Genomic DNA, 18744 nt, shown 5'->3' with positions numbered 1-18744 from the left:
CTCTTTTCTCTGCCACCCCTTCTCTGCCTACCAGGCTTCCAAACAGGAAATAAGTGTTGCTGGCTTCAAGCTGACAGTCCCAGGAAGGTGCTCACCTGCCATGGCTTGGGGCAAATCCTTCAGGGTCAGCTGGGTGCTGGTTTAAAACCCCTGGGTTCTGGGCTTAGCCCAGGAATGCACATAGGAGAATTGGAAAACCACCACTGCAAACTCTGAAAGATCTCATCCCACCACCATGTGCCTGTTGCCTTCAGAGAAGTGAGTCAGGCTCACTCAGAGCAAGGGGAAGGTTTTACATCCATCCCTTACATTTGGTTAGAACCAAACACAGATATCCCTGTAAGAACTGAAGTGCTGGCAGTGTTGGTTTTTTGTTCTTCACCTTGTTGCTCTGGCAGAGGTGGTAAGACTCTGCCAATTCTGGGTTCCGATTCCACTGGGATTAAATCAGCCCTGTCTGTCTGCCAGGATTAATCAGATGCTGCCTGTGGTGCTTAGTACCCTGGAGACCAGAGCTCAGGGCTTCCTCTCTGCAGGAAGTGTAGGACAAACTGATGTCAAAACTGATGGAGGAACGTTTACCCACAGTGAAGGTTTTTCACCTGGGGTATTATTAAAAACATTCCAGAAGCCCTAAGGTTTTTTGTTTTTGTTATTAAAACCTCCCAAGTGATTCCTGTCCATCCTTAAACACTGACCTTGGGCAGCCCTAGACATGGTTACCATGGAGGTGAGCAACAGCTAGCATAGTGACTGACTGAAGAGCACTGGGCAGCCCGTGGTCTTGAGCAGGTTTGTGACTCTTGGCCCAGGTTATCCTGTTGTTCCGTGGGAACCTCTCTGTCCACCTGCTTGGGCCAAGGTCTGGACTCGCAGAGGAAGGTAAGGGGTGACAAAGCCCTCAGGTGCCAACAGTGGGTCAGAGGTGAGCCAAGCCTCTCCTTCCCCTCACTGATGCTTGTGCCCATAACCGGGGTAGTCCCAGCCTGGGCTTGGACCCACACAGGGTAGGTCAGGAGTCCCAGCTGCCAGGGCATCTGACAGACTGGGTTCTCCTTCCGAACCATCCTGGGGAAACAGTCCCTCTCCCCAAATCTGCCTAATCCTCTGGATGGCCTTGGATCACTGTGAAAAACTGGGCACCTGAGTGTGATAGAATCAACTTATTATCAACAGAACAGTTTGAAAGCTGAGCCCTGGGTTAAACCTAATTCTACAGTGATCTTGACCGTCTTCCATATTGTCAAGAAGAAAAAAGGTGTTACATTTAAACTTCTGTGCAACATGCCACTGTAAAAACTGAAGGGGGGCAGACTTAAAAAAATTTTTTTATTTACTTTAAGGATGAGGATTACTAATTAAGCATTCCTGTTGCATACTGTGACATTTTATGGTGTTCACGCATATTCATAGCCCTTCAAGGACAGGCAAGAGAACTGTAGCTAAGAGCATAACACACTCTGGGGCAGACCTGGAAGTGATCTTGACCTCTATGGTTTCCTAGTTTGTGCAGCCTCCATTTTCTCTTTAGTATAATGGGGTTAATATTAATAGCTGTCTTACAAGGTTGCTATTAACAATTATATAAGTTTCAAAACTAGGAGTGTACAGAACAGTTCCTAGAGTAAAGTGAGTATGCAGTAAATGTTGGTTATGTTAGAATTCTGTGTTAAGGGAGAGGTGACAGCAGAAAACTTAGAGCTGGCTGCCTTTGCAGCCCCTCACCTCAGTGCAGGAGCTGGCCGTGCCGTGTCCCTCCCATTGGGAAAGATTGGCAGCCGTCTCCCAGGCCTGTACTGCTTACCCTGGTGCTCAGATAATGTGGGGGTTAGCCGCAGATTCCAAAAAGAGTGTGGGAATCCACAGGATAAACATCTTTTTCACCTGAAGATTTGGTGGGGAGGAGGGGGAAGTAGTGGATGATATTTTGTGTGTTGAAAGGAATGTTTATTAAGTGTATGCTTAGGTAAAATTTTCATGGCTGTTGAAGATGAAGCAGAAGACTTAAAAAAGCTTGGTGGTTGCTTTGTGAGCCTTGAGTTCCACCCTCTGTGGTGGTCCCAGCTAAAGGGCACCGGAATGATGTAGCTCAGGGGAGCATCCCCAGGCACAAGTGCCTCCGCCAGGGGGTACTTCAGTTGCCCCAGAATACAGACGTCGGGCTGACCAGAGGAAGCTTTGTGAGGCGGGGCTGCAAGACCAGCATGAGAAACTGGCCTCTGCAGTAAACCTACTTTGCAGCGAGCAATCCATTTCCTATTTTCTCCTCACCATTTGTGGATATGGGGTCGACTTTGGTTACCTCCTGATTTTTATATATTGACTTAGTCTCAAACAATATAAAGGCCAATCTCAATAAAATTCATGTTTGTGTCAGAATGAATGGTCCCTGAGAGAGCAGAAATCATTCCATATTTGTGTGCTGATAAAATAAGGATCTCTGATTCATGCCTGTGGGAGATCTAAATGTTATTGACTAGAGTCTGCAGCTCTCCTAGCAAAGTGTTAACGCACACCAAGTGGGTATTGAATCAGAAATAATTTCCAAATCTGAAGTTTCCCTAAAACCCATCCAGAATGTTTTCTCCTGAAATATTATTGGTTCTTTTTGTGCATGCACACATGATTGATATTTTCAAAAGACTGATTCAAAGCATTTTCTATGCGATTGTTTTCACTGCTAACCTTGGGCCCATGGGTTAAGAGATGGCCTCAACTTTATTTAACTCCATAATCTCAGCATCTGTGCGAGTGCCTGGTGCCTAGTAGGTGCTCAGGAAATATTCGTGAACTAATCTGCTGGAACTCATTGCTTTCATCTGGTCAAAACCTGAGCTCCTGGTTTAGATCTACTAGGAGCAGGTTCTTTTCCTCTACCCAAACTTTCAACTGCGTGTAGAGACCCATTAACGGGTTGTAAAATCAGCTTATTCTAAATTGATGAGCATTTTAAACAAATCCAGTAGTGTAGGGAGAAAAGGAAATATCAGAGTGTATATCCCATGGTAAGGGCAAATGCTGTTTTGGGGGCTGTGATTGTGTGTACACTGGGTTAACAAGAGGGATACCCTCCTTGTAGTGGGTCACAAAGTGAAACCTCTGCTTAGACCAGTTGGCTTTCCCAGAAAATGTAGACCAGCGCGGTGAAAGCAAGGCCTCATGCTCTCGCTGTCACGTGTGGGCCTCGTGGTGGGAAAGGAGTCGCCACGCCAGAACAGAGGAGTGGTCCCCACTCCCGGATCTCCGTGCACGGTCGGTTCAGGCATGCTGATGGCAGAAGGGGAGAGGGGGCCATTTTCCCAGGGCTTGTGGGATTTCCTCAAGGGCAACCACAATGTCTGGGACAGATCTTTGGCCCCATTATGGGAGAAGTCTTTCTTGAGAGATGGCCAGAAGGTTCTTCCCTTGGTTTGTTTCTCTCATCCCCAACTGCCAGGCATACCCAAGCTAGGCTGCACTGCATCTCCCAGCTCTCTTCCGTTACATCACCGAGCATTGATCTCACTCTTACAGTTCAAGCATACCGTTTGTGCCTGAATCCAGCCTGTTGCACCCTATCAGCACAACGGCATTAACTCGTATATAGCTTAGGGCCTGCAGGCTTCAGCTGATTCAGATGACACTCCGAGAACCAGCAGGAGAAAACAAGGTAGTGTTTGTTTGTGGAGCCTCAGCCTGACAGGGGAACTTTCCCAGGAATCATGTAATCAAGATACCCGTTGATGGCACGTAGCACATAAATCCAGGGACTCAACGTGTCAAAATATGCCTCCGTCCCTTAGATTTACAAATAACCGGAGCCTGCTGTATGATGGCAAGCCTGTGGCAGAGATGTTGGCTCAGCCCTGAAACGTTATCAAGGATACTTCCAAGCCCTCAAGCGGCCGGCAGTGTGAGATGCTCCTCAGCCTCCTCCCACGCACCATGGGGCCTCTCCGGTATCCCACAGCTCTGGCCTGACCCTGACCTCAGTGAGTTTAGCTCCAGTTCACCCTCCCAAACAGTGCAGCGACCTTTTCCCGGCATATGAAGGTTTGATCCAAAGATGAATTTAAGAAATTGCTAGGGCGTTCTTCACTGAGAATCTTTGAAACAAGGAAAAAAAGGCTTCTTTAAATAAGACATTAAAGAAATAAGAGTAAGACCTCATCCAGTACCTTGCGTTGCCTTCACGGGAACGCGTGTACGCACAGACACCCAGGCAGCGAGAGGAAGAGTGGGCTCCCTGCCGCAGGGGCACCTCGAGCAGGAACAGCCTCCATTTACTGAGCTCTGTGGTTAGGTTTTGGGCTGGATTCCTTTGGAAATTCAGACGGCTGGCAGGAAAAAGGAAGCATGAGGCGATTGCAAAATCGTGCACTGCCTTTTCCAGGAAGGTCTGGAGACAGTGGGGGTGGAGAGTGGCTAGTCAGAGAGTACCTCTGTGGATTCTGTGAATTGCTGAATTGGGGTCCTGCCAAGCTCTTAAAAGCCACAAGTGGCGTTTGGGCCCCAGGCATGTGTCTGTTCCTGACCAGCCAGAAATGGGTGGTGTTTTATCCAAGGCCTCCAGGGGTTCAAGCTTCAGGAGACTTGGTTGTAGGAGGGCAGAAATGGGGACCAGAGACCTAGATGCTTCTGCCTGCCGTCCTCTGCCCAGACCTGTGTAGCCTCTGTGGCGTGCCTGTCTTCCTGGGACTTGGTTTCTGCTGCGAGTGAAATGAGACTTCTGTGGCTTTTACCTCTCTCCTGGAGGGGCACTGGGACTCCAGCCGAGGGGGGGCGGGGGATATCCTCCCTTTATGACTATTTCAGGACCGACCCAGGAGCACCCCCTTTAGACTTAGAGCTCTCAGATGCCCCTCTGAGTCTCTGAGTCTTCACTTTGGAGCAGAACAGGAGACTTGTGTGGGCAGCGTTGTACCGGTGCTGTCCTTCCTGCCTTGATAGCAGCCGCCATAGTAGACGAAGAGGGAATCGGGGCGAGTTGGAAGCTCGGCACGAAGCGGTGGCTCCTGTGATGAAGTGCTGCGTCCTGCCTGTGGCCGCCGCTTAGCTGTGCTTTTGCATTTGCAGTGAAGAAACAAGGCCCCTACAACCTCACAGCCCCAACTCAGATACATGGCAACCTCTACTTTGCAAAGGCCTCCCCAGCATGTTTGCGTTTTGATCCTTGCCGCCTTCCATGAAGAACCCAGCTGAAACAGCACATTCAGCGAGACTGAGGGCCTTCCCCAGGCCCACCCACCCGATTCACGGGAGGACTGAGCTCTGACTTCCAACCTCTAGCTCCAGGCCGGGTGTTTTTAAATATGCCACAGTGGGCGCCGCCAGGAGGGAGGAGAGCATCTAGGAGGAAAGACCTCGGGAGGGGAGGCGTAGGAGGCCACGTCAGGAGGTCAGCAAGTGGAAGAATGTGACTCACTGGGGCGTGTCATTGTCACACGAGTGAACTGTTGACATCCCCGAAGGAACAGCCTCTGTTCTCCCCATGGAAGGGGTCATGTTCTTAAATCACTCTGAAGTATTGCTAAGGAAATTAAGACTAAAGAAATCAAGTGGTGTTTCTGCCCCCCTTTTTAATTAAAGATCCTGACTTAGGCAAGATCCTAAGGTAGGTGATTGGTATGGATGATGCTAAAGTGTGAGCTTTGGGTTCCTGGCCTGTAGGTTAAGTAGTCAGAATGGGGAGCAGTAGAGAAATATGCATAATAAAGAAGCAAAATGCTTAAAATGTTAGGTTGTCAACAAGGACAAAAAGTAAAGCCAAGATGGGGAATAGGAAATTTGGGGGAGGGGAGTGATTTTAAAGACACTCATTTCATTACTTGGCTTTTATTTAGAGTATGATGGTAAAACCATTGGAGGGTTTGACTAGGGTAATGACACCATCTGACATTTCAACACAGTTACTCTGGCTGCCCTGAGAACACAGGTGTCTTGCCAATGGGTTTCAGCCCCAGACAAGTTCACTATGGATTCAGTGAGACCGAAAAATGGCAGTGGAATGTTCTTGGGGTAAAAGAGTTTGTACCCAACTTCATTCCCTCGGTGGCAGGTCAGTCACTAGAATCCCGTCCACTCAGAGCGAGTCTGCATGCAGCAAACTGGTCTCTGCCTCTGGGCCTCTCTTCCCCTGCAGCGGTTTCCATCTCTGTCCTTGGCACTGCCACCACTCCAGCCTCTGCTCTCCTGCAGCCGTGCAGCAGCCCAGAGCACTGGGCGGAGCTCTTTATATAGAGTCAATAATAACGTATTGCCCGTACGTGTGTAGTGAGCAAGCCGACCAGGGCCAGGTGAGAATCCTGGCCACAGGAACCTTCAGATTTTCCACAAGAGGTAAAGCACAAAACTGAACAGTCTTTAATTCCTTCACAGCATCTCTCCAATCCAGGCACCACCTGCTCTTGCCTAGATTATTGCAGGGAGACGTGGGGAGGCTATTACAATAATGTTGGCAAGAGAAGATGGTGCTGAGACTGGGGTGATAGCCATGAAGGTGTTAAAATCTGCTTCAGTTCTGGCTCTATTTGGAAGGTAGAGATGACAGTAGTGACATGCAAGAGAAGTTCCGCCATGTTGCATATTTCCCACAGATTGTCTCTGTGGCAGCCCGCATGCTCAAGGTACCGTCCTCCACACTCAGACCCAGAGGTCCAGGCCCGCAGCCCTCCTCCCTCAGGCTCAGGCCTCTGCCCGCTTTAGTACAATGACAACAGATGAAAAATACTCCATTCCTATTGTTTCCCTCTAACTAGAAGATTGAGGAATTCTAGGCTGCTAGCAAGAAAAATACTCAAAACATTTGTCACAGGTGGATGCTGGATCATGAACACATAGAGTGAAGAGGTAATGGTGTTGTAGGTCTAGGGATTGAGTGTGTCCTCAGTTCTTGTCCTCACCACAATGAATTGAAGGGCAGAGACACAGTATTGAAGCAGAATGAAAGTTTTATTTGAATACATTCTAAGGGAAGAATGGGCTAGAGTCAAGGTAGGTAGAGGCAAGTTTACTTGATTAAAGCCGAGAGGAAGGAAAAGCAGGGAGGAAAGAGAAGCTTATTGAACTGCTGCTTGGCATAGGGCATAATCCCTTGCCAACTCCTAAAGCCAGTGTCACCTGGCATCGATTGTCTGCTTGAATCTCCCCGGCATGGAAACTAAGTCCCTACCACCCCAGGAGTTGGGGAGCTGCAGAGCTCTGGATGGAGTGAGATTATGTTCTGAGAACATCCTAAAGGCAAAGAGAAGAGATTTTCAGGCAGGCTACTAAGGAGCATGATAGTATAGCTACAGTTCGTCTGGGTCACCTAGGTGACAGGAACTTGCAAGCCCAAATCAGAGTACTCAGTCCCTCTACTTATCTGGAGTAGGACAGAGAGAGTGACACACTCAAAGAAAGGTGAGTGCAGGCAACCTCAGAGACAAGGCACACCCAAAAGCTGGGATTCTGTCTTAAGGAGTTTCAAAAATGGAATAAAGGCAAAGGGTTGGGGAGCATAGGCTTGTCAGGAGGTCTCATGTCTGTCTCTGGTGAGAGACAGTATGTCATTGTCTATAGCCAGTCCTCTCGGTAATTCTGTAGGACAAGCTTTTTGTTTCTCTCTAAGATAGTGGCCACTTCCAAGCACTGGGAACACATCAGTTAAAACTGCTTGTCTTGCCTTAAAATAGGTTGTTGGCTGAATACCAAAGAATATGTTAGGAATGTAACCTCCCAACTCTGCTCTTAGACTCAAGTCCCTCTTGTTCCCATTCTGCTGTTCACATCTCAGCATTTTTAGGAAAATTAATCATGATGCTTGTCTCATATCTCTGCCCTATGTCACCTGCATCAGCTAGGGCAAGTCTGAAGGTGAGCCTGGATTCGGGGCATGTGGAATGAACTCATATTGCAAAGGGCGTTGACTCCGTGAGTCCTTCGTGGCTCTCCGGTTTTATCTGATTAACTCCCTGAGTTCTTGGTGGGCCCCATTGCACCCTCTTTTCATCCCACTCATACGTGTCTTTCTGCCTAACAGAATGGCAGGACCAAGCAGGGGGCCGGGCCTGAGTGTGGCCACAGCAAGGCAGGGAGCAAGGAGAGGTGGTTCTGGCGTGAACCTCAGAGGAGAGGGCGTCCCTGGGGCAGCCCCCATGATCAGAGTGTCGATGGGGAGTGGTGAGGAGGGTCATCAGGAACTAGGTTAGGGGTATGAAAGTCAGGACTCTAGACACACCAGCAAAACATACAAACTTGCTGAGAATAATAGCAGGTAAGAGTGGAAAAGCAATCTATGAACCTAGGCTGAAGTCATTGGGCAACATAGGAAAATGTCCTGACCAGCAAGGGTGGGGCATGTGAGCAGATGGAGGGGGTCTCAGGGTGGCGTGGGAGCCTCAGTCTGGAAGGACAGGGCTGAAGCAGTCAGTGCCCCTCTCTTGTGTAGGGGTAAGAGAGGTTTGAAGGATCTCCCTTTTTAATAGGGTTTCTAGGCTGGTTGATGAGAGTAATAGTGTACATAGATGTATTTTGACTTTGTAAGGAATTTGATAATGTTTTCACTTAGCCTTTTGGACAAAACAGAGAAACACTGCATGGACCCGTTGGGTTAAGTTGCTTGTAGGTGGCTTGAGAGCTATACCGAGTCTCAGTTCACGAGGACAGTGTCTAAATGGATCAGTGTTTTTCAGTCTTTGAAATATTATTCTCATTGTCTTCCCTCTACTATTGAGCCTATCTTTCTGTGCCTTTCCACCAGATGAGGTTCTGCTAAGCTTTATTTTACTGTCTGTTGTTTGTATTTAAAAAGTAACTGGTAGATTTTTCATTTTAACAACACAGAATTAGAATGTGATTCTTCACGCTGCACATGCTTTCATCCACATGTCTCCAGGAAATGTTGACGACCCCTTGTCTGCTTAACTTGGCCTGAAAGGGGGTCCCAGTGGCTTGGTTCTGCTCAGCACTTTTTTCAATGACCTGGGCAAAGACAGCAGAGCTCCTTGTGAAATTTAACATGACATGACATAGAGAGCTGATATTTTGGATGAAGGATGTACATACATGAGGCTCTCAGTGGGTTGGAACAATGGACTAGAACTAGCGAGATAAAATTCATAAGGGCAATGGAACCTTCAATTTAGAGTAACATATCCGTGCTGTAAGCATAAATGACAGAGGATGCATCAGTAGACCTTCTTGGGTCTTTTTTCTCATGGACTGATTGGGCTTTTGTTTGGGTTTTTTTCTTGTTTGCTCTCACCACATGTACGAAGACACCCAGGTGCCCACACATCATGCAGACGTGAACTGCCAGGGTTTTAAAAAGAGCAACTTATAAATCAAAGACATAATCATTTCATTCTTTTGTAGACCACATCTTTAGTGTTTTCAGTTCACAGTGCCATTCTTTGAGGATGCTGACAAACTAGAGAGCCCCTACACAATATTTGGTGCTCGACTGGTTTAATAGGTAGTACCTGAGTGGTTAGGGATGGTGTCCTGTTAAGAGCACTCGAGGGAACTAGGAAAGAGGAGATTTGGGATAGCTTGCTTCAAATATCTGCAGAGCTCTCAAACAAGAGACTAGATTTATTTCATGTTTTTCTGAAGGACAGATCAAACACACCAGGGTATGGCTGGCTGGGTCAGTTTAAGAAAGAATTTCCCAGGGTGCTTCTCCAGTGGAACGGGCTGACACCGAGTATGTCAGGCTCCTAGGACAGTGACTGTCTGCAGCAGTCCATTTGATGACAAGACCAGGGACCCATAGGAGGTGTGTGGGAGAGGGACTGATGCATTTGGAGACAGCCAGCCTAGTGGTCTTTCAGTCTCTTACAGTGCCAAGCTCTTCCTTCCCGTAGGTCCAGACCAACCATGCCTTGTCTTTTCAACTTTGCAGAACCAACATTGGAAGGAAAACTATTACTTAAAGTTGTATTATGGAAACTGCTGGGGATACTGCCTCAAAATAAGGAAAAACCCTTTAATCTAGACCTTTATAAGCCTTGCATTTTTTTTTCTCATCTCATTCTTTTGTCAATTGGCCTCATAAATATTCATAAAGGAATTGACCCAAAATAAGAGTTATCCTAAAAGTCTTTTCTCAGCCTTTCAGTTTTGCTTGCTTGTAGCAGGTACTTGAATATGTTCTCTAGTCTGTTACATCATTGTAAAACTAGTGAGTAATCTGGTTTTGGACTTTTTTTTTTAATCGGGATTTCAGAAATCACAGGCTCCAATGTGAAGAAATAGACATTTTCTGTTAACCTTAAGTCCCAAGTACCTCCATCTCTTGGAGCAGCCTGGCTTCAAACCCTTCTACTCACCCTCTTGCCTTCACCAGCTGACAAGGATAGAAGCAAAGGGTGAGTTTGGAAGTGTAGATTTGGCCTCTATGTGGACTGTCATGTAATATGAGCAGCAGACAGGCCTTCCAAGTGGGCAGAAACCGTGGTAGCCCCCTTATACTGTGGAAACAGAGTCGAGGGAGGCCTGGTGCCTGTGGAGAGGCTCCGGTCAGACCCGGGGGCACCGGTGAGGTGGGCTGGGAAGCTGTGGCAGGTCCAAGGACACACTTTGTCCTTCCCTGATGTCTCCGGTCCTCCCTGCGGACTGTGTCGGAGACCAGCAGTGGGTTTTGTCCTCACAGGATCACCTCTTCATCTTTCGCCTCACATAGGAAATCCCCTTCCGTTTTTGCCAAAAATCCCCTTTCTTCATCCACTGCCCGCTTTTCACCCACCGAGCAGCAGACAGTAATGGTCTCATTTCAGTTCTTCAACTAGAGTGAGATCCTCAGAGCTGAGCCCTGATGTTACGTTTCTTTGGTGTGTTTTCTGGGAAAGTCTGACTCCAGCTGTAGGCTACTGACATGATCTTGGGAAGTAACGTGACCTCTCTGAGCCTCAGTCCCCTCAGCTGCGGACAGGATATTTCAGAGCCCGTGAGACATCACGGACGCTCTCAGCGAGCCCCCTGCCGCATGTCTGGCATGTGGGAGGTGTTCAGTGAGTCATAACTGCTGTCAGTTAGCTTATACAGCCTTTGATGTAGTTACCAGGTTAATCTGGGGCCCAAACTGCTGACTCTCTACCCCCTGGGAAGGAAAGGTTATTGAAATGACTTGCTGGAAAGAAGGGTGTGCCTGCTTCAGCTTTGGGGCTGACCTCTCTACATTGGGTTGCATTCCTCTGTGTATCAGGAGCTTTCCTACATTTGAGTTTAGATTCACTCCCAAGTTGCCTGGATATAGCCAGGGCCGGGAGGCCTTTTCACAAATTAGTTCTTTTCATATACTCAGGAGACAGCATTTTAGGAAAGCATCTTGCATCCAGCACCAAACCTGGTCAAAGCTACCCCAGCTTCTAGTCTTTCTGATTCTTCCTTGAGAAGGCGAATAGGCAGTACTATCCCTGTTTTGTGGACAAGGGGGACTGATGTGCTGAGCATGGTCTAATGAACACTAGTCCCAGCTACCACAGTTGAGTCCCCACTAGATGCCAGGCTCTGGGCTAAGCACTTAATATCCTATGTGATCATCCTCATGTTACAGATGAGGAAACCAGGACTGAAGAAGATGGAGCTACTTGCCAAGGGGCCACAGCTAGTAACCGGGTGCCATGCTTGTTTCCTCGTTTCTTTTTTAACGTCCTTATGAACAAAATGGCAAGACGCACCTCATGGGCTCCCCTGGCTTATCTTGGCCAGCCACTGCTTGAGTGTGCAGTGGCGTCCAGATGACCATGTCTGGAATAACTCATTGAAGCCTAACTGGATTTTCTTTCTGTGTGTCAAATGACCTTTAATAACTGTTGTGAAACAAAGAATTTTCTGCCAGCCTTGAATATTGCACTGAGGTCAGGCAGGCTCTAAATACTCCTTTTCCAGCTGTCCCAGAACAAGGCACCTTTGGTGTAATCAGCCCCTAAAGGTGAGAACTGGCTCTTGGGGCAGTGTCACGCTCCAGCCGTCTCTGAGCTCTGCTGTTCTCATGGTTCGGGGTTAATGACAAGAACCCTGTTGCGGCTGCTGGGCACTTCCTTGTTGCACAGACAGTAAATGCCTAGGACAGAAACCCATCCCCCGTGCTTGCTCATCAGGAATATACCAACTGCTTTTCTGCCTCTTCAATCACATGAAGACTTCAACCATATTTGCTGGTTTGTTAAACTGTACACACACACACACACACTTCTGTAGGGAGCATGACCCAATGTGAGGGACAATGGGCAGCAGGGGGAGTGGACAGAGTCTCGGGAGATAAAGCACCTGGCGGCCGTGTCAGGGCAGTGGGCCACTGAATGCAAACCTGTTTTAAAATGTTGTTTATCCCCCTACAGGGCATACAAAACCATTGAGGAGGATGACTTGAAGTTTCCCCTTATATATGGAGAAGGCAAGAAGGTAGGCATGTGTACTTCATTGGGCCTGAGAGGGCACAGCTTTCTCTGTGTGGCTCAGGGCAGTCTGTGTGGCCCACGCAGCTGCTTGTGGTTTACAGCCTTGACAAACTCTCACTTCAGGCCTCCTTCTGGCCTCCTCTTACCTTAAAGGTCCAGGTGGTGGTAATGTTGGGGAGGGCACTGGGGAGTGCAGGGGCTCAAGTCATTGCTGCGAAAATCACATCCCCCTTCCTAATCTGTTAGAATAACTCTACGGTGTTTAATCATGACCACTTTCACACACGTCATCTTGTATATGACAACAAGCCACAAGGTGGGCCAAGTGGCTGTGTTATATATATTTCATAGGTGAGACAGCTGGGACTCCAGGTTAAAACTACTCAGTCACACAGCCAGCGAGAGATGGTACCAGATGTAGAGCCATGGCCTCCACCTCCAAGCTCTCACTCCAGCATGAAGTTCAGACCTTGCAAGCCTGCTTCTCTGCCTGCCCATGGAAGGGGACCCACAGCTTCACCATGGCTAGGCTGTAGGGCCACATGGTCCAGGCTGAGCTGACAAGGACCAGGCATCACCAGCTCCCAGGGCCCTGGCCAGAACCAAATGCCAAGCAGCGGGCACATTATCAACCCCAAGGAAGGCTGTTGATCTTAAAGTGGTCTCCAACCAAGAGACTGGAGGAGGTTACAGTCCTGGAGCAGGGATGAGGAAACTTAGAACAAGCTGTTTCCTAGGAAGAACACATACGTTCTGAATCACTGCGTTTTTCCTCTAAACATGAATACATTTCATCTAGGTGCTGAGAGCCCCCATCAGAAGTACAAAATGTGGTCACTTCAAGAATTTCAACTGACATTTTTTCAGCATTTGATAATTTTTGTTAGGAAGAAGTGACTCATAATAAAACCGAAGGGTGTCCTCATGAGCAGAACTTGAGTGTGTGTGTGTGTGTGTGTGTGTGTGTGTGTGCATGCTCGCATGTGTGCATGTGTATCTACTTGCATGAGAATGAGAGAGCGTGCACACAAAGGATTCGGTTTGGGGCTCAGTGTAGCCCACAGTGATTTCAACAGAAAGAGACATATCATGGACGGAAATGAAACATGAATATCTGATCCACAGAGGGATCACTTCAAACCACCTTGCCCCTTCCCTGGAATGGACACCTTCCACCTCACCGTCTCTTGTTTAGAGTCACAGCAGGGAAGGGCTCTGTTCCTGATGAGTGTCTTTCCATACAGTAGGCCCCATTAATGCACATCACTCACCCCAGTGACCTGCAGCCCCACAGTTCTCTGTGGCTCACCCTGCCGTACCTAGTGGGTTCCCCTAAGCTCAGGACCACATCCTGTTAACTCTGTGTGCCTAGTACCCGACACATGGCAGGCCTTTGATAAATGCATAAGTATTCAATAAGCAATTCAGTTGTGGTTGGGGTACTGTCCTGCATACAACTGGAAGTGGACTAATGTGTTCTTACAAGAATATCAGCAAAAAGACTTAAAGGAAAAAAAAAAAGACTTAAAGGAGCAAGGTCTTTCCCAGTTAGGAAAATGCTTGATTCACTGGGAATTCGTGTTCCTCAAGCATTTCAGTTTTACTCAGGCCTTCCCAGTTTTATGGTAGGCAGCTGGCAAGTTCCATCCTTGTACCTGTTGACCTATTTAAAAGCTGCTGTGGCCCCAGTGTGTTCCAGGCTTGCTCCATACCAAAGTAGCACAAGATCCCAGGCTGAGACTCCATGATTTCTTGATACATCTTTATAACTGTAATACATCAGTTCTGGCTGGCTCTTCACAGGGGTTTTCTGTCTCTTCTCTGCGTACACCTACCCAGAAGTTCCACAACACTTCCACAGCAGTGACTTTGCATTTATTTCTGCCAACCATCTTAAGGACTTACGTGCATGACACCGGTACAGTTTGTGAACAAGTGCAGTGAATAGCAGAAGCATCCAGTTTCTTTGGACTTAAACACCCACCAGTGCCTCTTCCAACCAGAGAAACTGCCTTTGCTGTTACAGAGAGGAGAGCAGAGGGGCTTCAGGGGACTGTGGACTTTTGCATGTAGTGTCAAATACTTCTCAGGTACAGCTGGTCCAGCCTCCCAGCAGAGCAGAGGATTTCTGTACCAGGACCCTGACCAGAGGTGCCCAGGTTTCACATCACATGACTACATTTTACCCCCTTGAGTCTTGCCTTTTAAAAATGGATCAAGGTTTCACTCCCACTTGGATGTAAACCTGTCTACCTTCAGATCTGAAGCCATCTCTCAAATCCATAGCTCTCTGGAGAAACTAGGATGGAGATGATAATAATCCATTAGATATTTTTTAGCACTTATTTACTTCATCCTCACTCCTGTGGGGTTAATTTCTCTTATTACCCAAGCAATAGAGTGAGGAGGATTCAGGCTCAGACCTTTGAACCATGACACTGCAGTGGATATATTATTGATGATCTAAGTGTTAGGCTGTAGGGCTTCATTCTACCCAAAATGACTTTCACTCCGTCTCTCTGCTTACCTCTCTCGATGTTGCCTATCCTCCTATGCAAGAATTCAGTGCCACCTCCTCCAGGGAAACGTCTCAGAATCTTTACCTCCTCTGAAGTCACATGACCCATTGTTTATATGTCCTTCAGCCCTTGGCCATATACTATATATTGTTGATTAGACACATACCTCTTACCTCCTTTACCAAGTTCCTTTACGGTAGACACAAGGCCGTAGACATTTGTCCACCATAGCATGGTGTCTGCACATATAGATGCTCAGTAAATGCTTGGGTGAATCAAATGTGTGGCATCCCAGGAGATATTCAGGCCAACTGTGTAGGCATTAGTATAATAGCATTTCTTCAATAAAGCATTTGGAAAACCATTTAGAGAAGGTGTGCAGTGGTGAGGTCTCAGCCCTGAAGTCCCTGCATAGTTACAGCAAAGTGACATCTTGTTCCTTTCCACCCAGAGAGAATTTGTGGGGATGTAAGCAGGATAGGTTACAGAGTTGCTAATCGTTTATTTTGTCCAGCCATGAAGTGTAATATATGAGCTTTGGGAGGGTGGGAGCTGCCTCTGACTTTTTTACATCTTTTACTAGTGTGCATCACAGAATTAGAGACCTAGCTGGTGTTCAGCAAGTACTTGTCTAGTGGGTGAGTAACAGATGGCTGGGTGGATCCTGTTGGTGTTGGTTTGAACTGATTTCTGCTGTAGACATCACACATGTATTGGATTTAGTTTACTGGACACCCTTCCCCCAGCTCTACAAAAGAAAACTGAAAACAGACAGCAGAAATGCATTAAACTAAAGATGACTGGTAGAAAAGTGACCTCAAGTATGTAGGTCTTGGTAAGCCTCTCCTTGGACACAGCCGCCCACATAAGCTGGCAGCCAGGGGCACAGAGAGGGGCCGGAGGAACTGGCAGCTCACTGCCCCGTGCTTGCAGCGCTGTACGGGGGTGCACCCTCTGCATGTGAGTGTCTCTGATGACCCTCTGCTTACACTCCTAGGCCCGAGTGATGGCGACTATTGGAGTGACCAGGGGGCTCGGGGACCATGACCTGAAGGTGCATGACTCCAGCATCTACATAAAACCATTCCTGTCTTCGGCTCCAGAGGTACCACATGGTGTTTTTGTTTCTATTCTGTACAGTGAAACGTTTTCTATGTGATTCCCCCCATGACTCACATCCCATATCCCAATAGCAGCCAGCTTGTGTCATGTGTACTCCTGCAGCCTCATGGCTGTGTCTTTTTCCCACTCCTCCTTACTTTGGCTGCCCTGGGGCACACCCCCCTCAGCCCCTGCATGACACCGCATGGCCCCCCAGCGGCATTCCTGCCTCCTCAGTCCATCCCACGCGCGCCCACCAGGCACGTTTTCCTAAGCAACTACTCTGACTCAGGTTTGCTCAAAATCTTTAACAGCACCCTGTGGCTTGGAGAACAAAGCTCAGACCTCTGCTCGGCATTCAAGGCTTTCTATAATTGGGTCTTTTAGTCTGATCTTTGTTCCCCAACATGAGTCAGAATGAACTTGCTATTTCCTGTGCATGACCTTCATTCAGTTCCCCATATTTGCTTAAACAGTTCCTTCTGTCTAGAATGCTCTTCCTCTCCATCTCCAAACATCCAAATTATTTTTTTCTCTAGGTTTTAACTCAAATGCACTTTCTGTGGCAACTTCTCTGATCTCCCCCTCCTGCAACCAGGAGTCACATCTCTCCCTGTTGCAGACACGCATAGAGCAGCTGCCTCTCTTGGCATGTTCACTTTCTGCCCTGTAGCGTAGTTCATGTACATACTTCATTCCCTTTTAATTATCTGAAGAGCTTGTATCATTCAGTTGACATCTGGAGAATTGAGAAACTAATTGTTGGTTAGTTGGTTACGAAAATCATTTTTCTTACCAAACAGTAAACAAGGTCTGGTTCTATTCCAGGGTATATCATTTAGAAAAGGTTTTGCTTCTAAGTTATGAAGAGTCTGCCTAGTAGTAGTTGAGGGCTGGTCTTCTCATGTAACAAGGAGGCTGGAATTTGGTGGCTGCTGGTGCTGGCGCAGGGCCTCCACCACGGTGGGGCTGGCATCTCTGCTTCCCTCACTTCTCTGTCATGGCTGGAAGATGGTGGTGGCAGCTCCAAGCATAATATTGTCACACAAGGCAGGAAGGAAGGGGCAGCCTGTCTGTCCCAACAGATGCCCGCTTGCATCTCCTTGTCCAGAATGGTGCCACATGCCCTCGCCTAGATGCAAGGGAGTTTGGAGGAGAGCGAGCTTTACTTCTCTAGTTTTTACAACAGCGGATAGCTGGAGAGGGGTATGCTGGGAACCAGTGGTGTTTGCATGGCATGTAATTAGCTGTTAAAGCAAAGCCTCACACTGGAAATGCCCTTATGTTCGGGCATCGCTCCGTCTGTGTGCTCTTCCCAAGGGTTTGCTGTCTTAATGAAGGCTTCATTTGTTGAGGGAAACAGAGAAACCTACTCAAGCTAACTCAGAAGAAAGGTGTTTATTTTCATAATATTGGAAATCTGTTTATGGTGTCTATAGGAAGAACCCTTGAGCAGCCAGGCTTTATAGGATGGTGGTTTGGAGTCAGGGCAGCCCTGGAGAGCATCAGCAGTGGGGATCTGGCACCTTCATGAGGGGGTTCTGCCATTAATGTGACCAGCATGTTCCATACATCTCTGCTACCAGTCACCCAGTTGCTCACTCTCCTGGTTCCAGATGACCAGAGAGGACTCTCATCAGTCCAACTCACCTTTTATCTGAGGCCCCAAGTGACTTTCCAGCCCACAGGTTGCCCCTTCAGATTGCATGTCCACTCCAGAGCCATCCATGGACACAAAAAAGCCACCCAGGCCCCTCTGGCAGGGCTGCAAGCAGGGGTCATTCCTTCAGCATCCTTTATTGCTGAGGCTGGTATCCAGAACACATCTAACCATAGGAGGTTAAGAGACCACTGAGTGGGATATCTTGGTCCATGAATTACTGCTGAAACTACTCCTGGCCGGAGAAAAACCATAAATACTAGACTCACAGACTTGCTGTATTTTCCCCCTTGGGAGAGATACGTTTATCAGACATATTAAGTGGTACTGTCCCCTGCTTCCCGAACGGGACAGATGAAGTGTGACTCATGTTCCTGGTGGTGCTGAAGCGTGAGTAGGGGTTCAGGAAGCAGAATTAACCATTTTCCTCCTTAAAGCAGAGTACAAACCTCCTCCTCACCCACCCGTGTACACACAAACACACACACACGTGCTTTCTGTATAAAGTGAGAAGACTGGTTTGGTTTGAAGAACAGTCTCTGTGCAGTTAGGCCACAGATCTCACAGTTACCCAGCTGTTGTGGACCCAAGGAAGGGATTGTAGGTCTAAAACTCGGACCTGCATGGGAGATGCCCTGAGGACTGATGAAAACTCCCATCTGGTTGATCGGAAACCTTATGCATCTATCTGGGGTGATGCTGGTTTGCAGGAAAGCAGATAGGTTGTTCAGCACTGGTGAGGGATGGGCAGAATTTAGAAGGAAACTGGGAAACCACTAAAAAATTTAAGTGCTCTTAGAAAAGTTGTAGAGTTGAATAAAGTGTAGAGCTATTATAGTAACAATAATGAGTAACATTTATTATCTACTTAGTCTGGGCCAGACAACATACTATGTTTTTTTTTGTATGCAGTATCTCATTTAATCCTCACCATGCTGAGATTATTATACCCATTTTACAGGCTGGTAAATTGAGACCCAGGGAAGTCAAATAACTTCCCCAAGGTACAATTATTAGGTGGCAAGTAGATACTTGTACCCAGGTCTGTCCAATTTGATCAGGACTTATAGGGCAGAGCAGCTGAGTTCAAGGAAGTTTCTCT

General features: G+C 47.6%; 1 protein-coding gene across 2 annotated transcripts in view; it reads left to right on the top strand.

Annotated features, from left to right (window-relative positions):
* Nucleotides 1-18744, top strand: part of PPM1H (protein phosphatase, Mg2+/Mn2+ dependent 1H) — a 275244-nt gene that overhangs the window by 221187 nt on the left and 35313 nt on the right. For both annotated transcript variants that reach the window (XR_008992059.1, XM_036894875.2), the window contains exons 7-8: nucleotides 12303-12366; nucleotides 15879-15986. Coding sequence is in view for 1 of the 2 variants with exons in the window: in XM_036894875.2 (XP_036750770.2) it covers nucleotides 12303-12366; nucleotides 15879-15986 (172 nt within the window). In the remaining variant the exon portion in view is untranslated. The remainder of the gene's footprint in view (nucleotides 1-12302; nucleotides 12367-15878; nucleotides 15987-18744) is intronic.

The sequence above is a fragment of the Manis pentadactyla genome, chromosome 10 (genome assembly GCF_030020395.1).
Source record: "Manis pentadactyla isolate mManPen7 chromosome 10, mManPen7.hap1, whole genome shotgun sequence".
Lineage (NCBI taxonomy): Eukaryota > Metazoa > Chordata > Mammalia > Pholidota > Manidae > Manis > Manis pentadactyla.
Note: the sequence above shows the minus strand (reverse complement) of the source record. Positions and strands in the feature narration are given on the sequence as shown.